We start from the raw sequence: 5650 nt of genomic DNA, 5'->3' as shown, positions 1-5650 counted from the left end.
AAAAGTTGTGATTATTTTAAAAAAAAAACTTGTGAAACATTTTATTTTCAAAAAGAGCAATTTGATCATTCATATAAATTCATTAATGATAGAAAAGTCTTTAAAAATTTCAGTGAAATCATGGTATTTCAAAAAACTAATTTGTCATTTATATATTTTAGAAAGATTTTATTATCATTTTACAAAGTAAATGAGAAATATCCCATTTTGCAGTAAAACAAACAAACAAACACAAAACAAGAGTGAAAATAAAATTAAAACAAATGACATGATTTAATCAAAATTTCATTTACTTTTTTTCTTTTATTATTTTCTCCTTCCATCCAAATATGTTACAGATCAAAAACTTATCTCCATATTTAGCTGTCTATATATGGAAAAAGAACATTTCACTGACTCACACCAGTTCTTAAAAAAAAAAAAAAAATTAGAAAATAGCCTCTTCTGTTTGGTACTACGTAACCAAAGATTACAAATAATTAGTAAAGTGTCAAGCCCATTTAGCTATAAAAGACATTAAACCAGCACCTAAAAGTAGAGATATATTTGATCCAAGTTGAAGACGAGTACTGTTTTGCATTCTGTCAGTCATAAAATCAGCAGCAAGAAGATCAACAAGAGCCATATATATTAATATTCCTGCTGATGCTGCATTGAAAATTCCTTCAACGATCAAAGCAGTTTGACTATTCTCATCATACACATTTGTAATTGCTATTCCAATTGCTATTCCCACTGGAGTTGTCAGAGCAAAGAACAATGCCATAATTGTGATAGTTTTGTTCTTGAATTTGGCCTGCAGTTATAAATAAATATACAGTAATTAATAAGATATTTAAATTTATTAAATAAAATAAATTAGCTGGCTGATTCATTTTGATTCGGCTAATTTAACAGATAAGCCGTCACCACAGGATTTTGCCAATCTGGAATATCTACCTGTGTGGTCCATAACCGTGTGCTCGCTTTTCCACAAAGATAATATGAAAGGTGCTTTTTCTGGTCTTAGTTACAGAGCAAGATTAATCAATTTTACAATTTTCAAGGAATCATAATTAATAGTTTTTAACTTATAATAATATTTTAATTTTTAATTTTTCAATTCATTAAAATTAGTGATCATGATAAAATGTATTTTGAAATTATGCTTAGTACAATTAAAGAGGAATAATATTTAAAAAAAATTAACTACTACATGCGCTTTCCATTTTCAAATATAGGAAAAATATACATTCACACAGTTAAGAAAATTAAGTAAATATAATAAGTACATTCAAAAGTAAAATATTTGGACTAAATTATCCCTATAATTACTAACAAAATTTTCCTAGTAAAAATAAATATTAACCTTGTGAGAAATAATTTAGAAAAGTATGATAAATATTTTTTAAAATTTATAGTTTTACTTATAAATAAATAAAAAAGACACATGATAGTTTTTCTTATATTCTAATAATTAAGACATAAAAAAGTAATATTTATATTCCATATTCCAAGGCTTTAAAATAATGTTCTTTTTTTTTAGGAAAAAAAATAATGTTCTTTTTTGACTTCTGCAAAGAAAACGTACCTGAGTGATACAGCTTCCGAGCCCCATACCCTCAAAAAATTGATGAAAAGTCAAGGCAGCGACCAAAGGTCTTATAGTTTTTGGACTCTCCGATGCTCCCAAAGAAATCCCAATTATCACAGAATGCACTATTATCCCCAGCTCCAATACCTACGAAATTCATTAAACATTCAATTCAAAACCATTCAAAATTCATGTTATTCACTAATATTCTGGATTTGGAGTGTCTGCAACGAACAACTGAAACTGGGTAATATGATCACTGTTATTGTATATGTACGTACGTATGTATACACACCTGTGATATGACTCTGTGACGAAGGAGTTGAGTTGAGCCAGAATCAGATGATCCATGAGCATGACCATGTGTTGCATGAGTATGAAGATGAACATGTCCTTCATGTCCTGAATTTTTCTCTTCGTCTCCGTTGTTATTGGCCTCAATCTGCCCATTCTTCATATGATGTTTCTTGAAATACACAGTCGCGAAAGCGTCCACCATTAGAGTTCCCATGGCCGTACACATAGCTACAAAACCAGTGAACGGAAAATCTCCCCATGGGTGATCGCTCAAGCAAGGAGACGTCAAGCTCTCGAAGGCATCCGGAAGGACGTGAATGAATCCGGTGGCTAATATCACGCCGGCGGCGAAGGCCTTGATCACGAAGAAGATGTCCTTCTCGGGACTTAAAGCCGGAACAAACTTTCCGATGACCGGAATCAAAACTCCGATAGCACTGGCAACCAGTATGGAAGCTATGGCTGCTATTTTGTACCTCATAGCCTTGTCTCTGTCGCGATCTTCGTCTTCATTGTCACATGTACACTCTGAAACAACCAGCGCAGGAAGAAGAACCAGAAGAAGGAAGACGAAGAAGATGGAGGTTTTGGTTGTTCTGGTCATAGCGCTTGGAGAGGAAGAATCTGGGAAAGCACGTAGAGTGAGAATAAGAGAAAATTTTGCGGGATTTAGGGGAGAAAAGTGATTTGATTTAGGAATTAACAAATTAAAATTAATGAATTTGTCAGAGAAATATAGGCAGTATTGAATTGAATGACTTTAAAGTGAGAGAGAGAGAGAGAGAGAGAGGGTATGAGGAAGGAGTGTCGTTACATGTCGACATGTTTTGGGTTGGATGGCGAATAAAATATTTAGTTTACTCTCAGGTCAATGTGATCACATAAAAGACTTCCTCTATGATGTCGCAATGTTTTGAAATTTTGGGCTAACAACGATTTTTGGGTGAGCTTTGGGCTAATAATTTAATTGAGACAAGACTTGTGATTGCGATCCAGTATCCTGGGCCATACGCTAAGGAAATGATGTATTTTTTTCCCCTGAAAATAGAATAAATTACTTTTCCTTATTGAGAGAAATAATCCAAATTACACGGTTTTTCTTTAAGAACAAGAAAAATTTTTAAGGAAACCAAATACACCATATTATTTATAATCTATTTAATTAGAACAGGATATTTATATGATATTAAATATAAATTAATTTTAATATTAATAATAATAGAGAGAGAGAAAAGTTAAGAGATTAAATATGAATTATATTATAAAATAAAATTAATTAAAATAATATTATATAAGATTTTATTTATATAATTTAAAATACTTTAATTCAACAGACTATAAATAACGTAATGTATCATATCTACGTGAGAATTTCCTTTAAGAACAATTGGTATATGGAAATCAGGAAATGTTTGAATTATTCATCTCTATTTATACTCCACCACATCTTTGTTATTGAAGGGAAAAATTTTGTGATTTTACTATTTATATAAAATAGAAAACTTAAGTGGCTACATCTTTATTTAGAAACGGCCACCTTTGTATATTTAGAGTAATTTATATTTGTAATTTTTAATATAAAATAATTAAATTGAAATAAAATTTCCTAATTAATATGTAACAAATTTGTATTCTCTTTGAAAATATTTTAGTTATCTTTAATTTGGGACAATAATGGCATATAATTTTATATCTATCGTAATTAGCCATCAGACTCAAAATTAAACTTGAATTAATACGATTACTAATACTAATTATGTTATTTTTTTGGTATGATTTCTCACTCACCTTACAAATCTAATCCTGATTTAGATAGTCCCATCAAGGACCCCATTGTTGGATGCCTTTTAAACCCGCAAACTTCTTTATATGCAAGGCGGAAGATGCCCCCCCACCCCCCCAACAAAACACACACACACACATTTCTTTCTGTAATTTATTTTAAAAAAAATTTAATTTTTTTAATATGATAAAAAAAATAAAATATATTTTTGTTTTTATCTTTAACTATAACAAAATACAACTATATTAAATACTTTCATACTAATCAAGAAAAGATAAAATTAAAAAATATTTTAATTATTACAATGTATTCTAAATTTCGAACCAAAAATTACTTCTAAAATGTATATTATATATAGGACTGAAAGAATATATATATATATATATATATATAGGCCTCACCAAAACCTTATTTATAGTTTATATAATTATTATGTTGTTTTTTATGAAAATTATGTGATTACAAAACTTTAATATATAATTTTGTAGCTCAAAAAGTAAAAAAAAATGATACTTTCTCTATTTTAATTATAAAGACACTTTTAGATAATTTTACATACTAATAAAGTTTATTAAATACACTTTACAACCTTACTTTTTTAAAATAAAAATATAAACTTTTAAAAATACCCTTTATTTAATACTCTACTAATAAATATTGGACCTAATGAATGGATGCCAAAAGTGAAAATATAAGTATGGAGTAGGGGTAAAAATCTATTTTAAAAACTTTTACAAGCAAAATTATTAACTTTTGTTAGAATAGTATTTAAAAGAGGGAAACATGTAACTCCTAACCCCTTACGCTGGCAAATGAGATGTTGGCATGTGTCTCCTCCTCACGGCCCCACATGTGACTTTTTTTAAGGTGGTATTTGAGTTATTCTCTACCCCACTAAAGAGGTCTTTTGAAATCTTCTCAGACTCGAACCTCCAACTTTCATAGACTTAATCTTTATATTTTTGTCCTCATTAAGTGCTTTGAGTAAAAATACTAATAATAAATTTAAGAATATTTATTAAGAATAAAGATAAAAATTTACTATATTTTAAAATAAAGTTAATAATATTTAAAGTTTTTTTTATTTTAATAAAATATATTAAAATAACTTATAAATAAGATTAAAGAGAAATAGTAAGTTTTATATTAGGTCTTAAAAATTCGTGAGACCGCCCATGATATTAGCATATCCCTTACCTTAGCTTGTAGATTAGGTGATCCAAAGTCGCTAGCACTTGAAGAATCCTAGTAAGTTTGTATCCAATATCCAGGAAACAAATCCTAGGATGTTGTTATTGGATAATTATTATCCTTGGAACTATATATATTATCATCCACTCTTGCTTAATTCCTTCATAGGACTCGATAAAAGCTAAGTAATTATTTACGAATGAGTTGATAATCACAGCAAATTAAAGATGAATCCGGGGGAAGAAGGGATGCTTCCCTCTTGGAAATACTCTTCTGACAAAAGTTAATAGTTTTGCTTGTCAAAGCTTTTAAAATAGATTTTAACCCCAACTCCATACTTATATTTTCAATTTTGGCCTCCATTCATTAGGTCCAATATTTATCCCTGAATCACATAAATATTTAAAAAAAATCCATTCGATTCTATTTCGTTAATTACTAAATGGATTGAAATTCCAGCTTATTCTGTGTCAAAATTCCTCTCTCTCTCTCTCTCTCTCTCTTTTTTAACTTTTTGTTGGATCAAAATCGCTATTTTTTTTCTCCCATAGGGAAAAGCTAGAAGACAAATAGAGGCATAAGCCTTTTTCTAAAAATGAAACTAGGATTCTTCCTTGGATGTGTCTGTTGCTTCACACAAAGTAGCGTGTTATTGTTTAGACGCAACCCATTATAATCACAAGTGATCTTTTCTGCTTTTCAATTTGAAATCTTTGACTGGCTATAATATGTAGCAGTGGCATCTTGTGATCTCTTTCACTGTTCTTGCCCACTGAAAGGGTCCTAATTAGTATATATGCTCAAGC

At 29.4% G+C, this 5650-nt stretch overlaps 1 protein-coding gene across 1 annotated transcript; it reads right to left on the bottom strand.

The window, feature by feature from the left end:
* Positions 1–272: 272 nt before the first annotated feature.
* On the bottom strand, positions 273–2573 carry LOC129296993 (zinc transporter 8-like). The gene is made up of 3 exons (XM_054935393.1): positions 1869–2573; positions 1571–1720; positions 273–796 (listed from the first exon to the last, which is right to left on the bottom strand). The coding sequence occupies exons 1-3, from the start codon at positions 2472–2474 to the stop codon at positions 491–493; spliced, it is 1062 nt and encodes a 353-aa protein (XP_054791368.1). The 5' UTR covers positions 2475–2573; the 3' UTR covers positions 273–490.
* Positions 2574–5650: the final 3077 nt, after the last annotated feature.

This window comes from Prosopis cineraria, unplaced genomic scaffold, assembly GCF_029017545.1.
Source record: "Prosopis cineraria cultivar Desert tree isolate PC_DT_omini unplaced genomic scaffold, ASM2901754v1 PC411, whole genome shotgun sequence".
Lineage (NCBI taxonomy): Eukaryota > Viridiplantae > Streptophyta > Magnoliopsida > Fabales > Fabaceae > Prosopis > Prosopis cineraria.
This window is presented reverse-complemented; position numbering and strand designations above follow the sequence as displayed.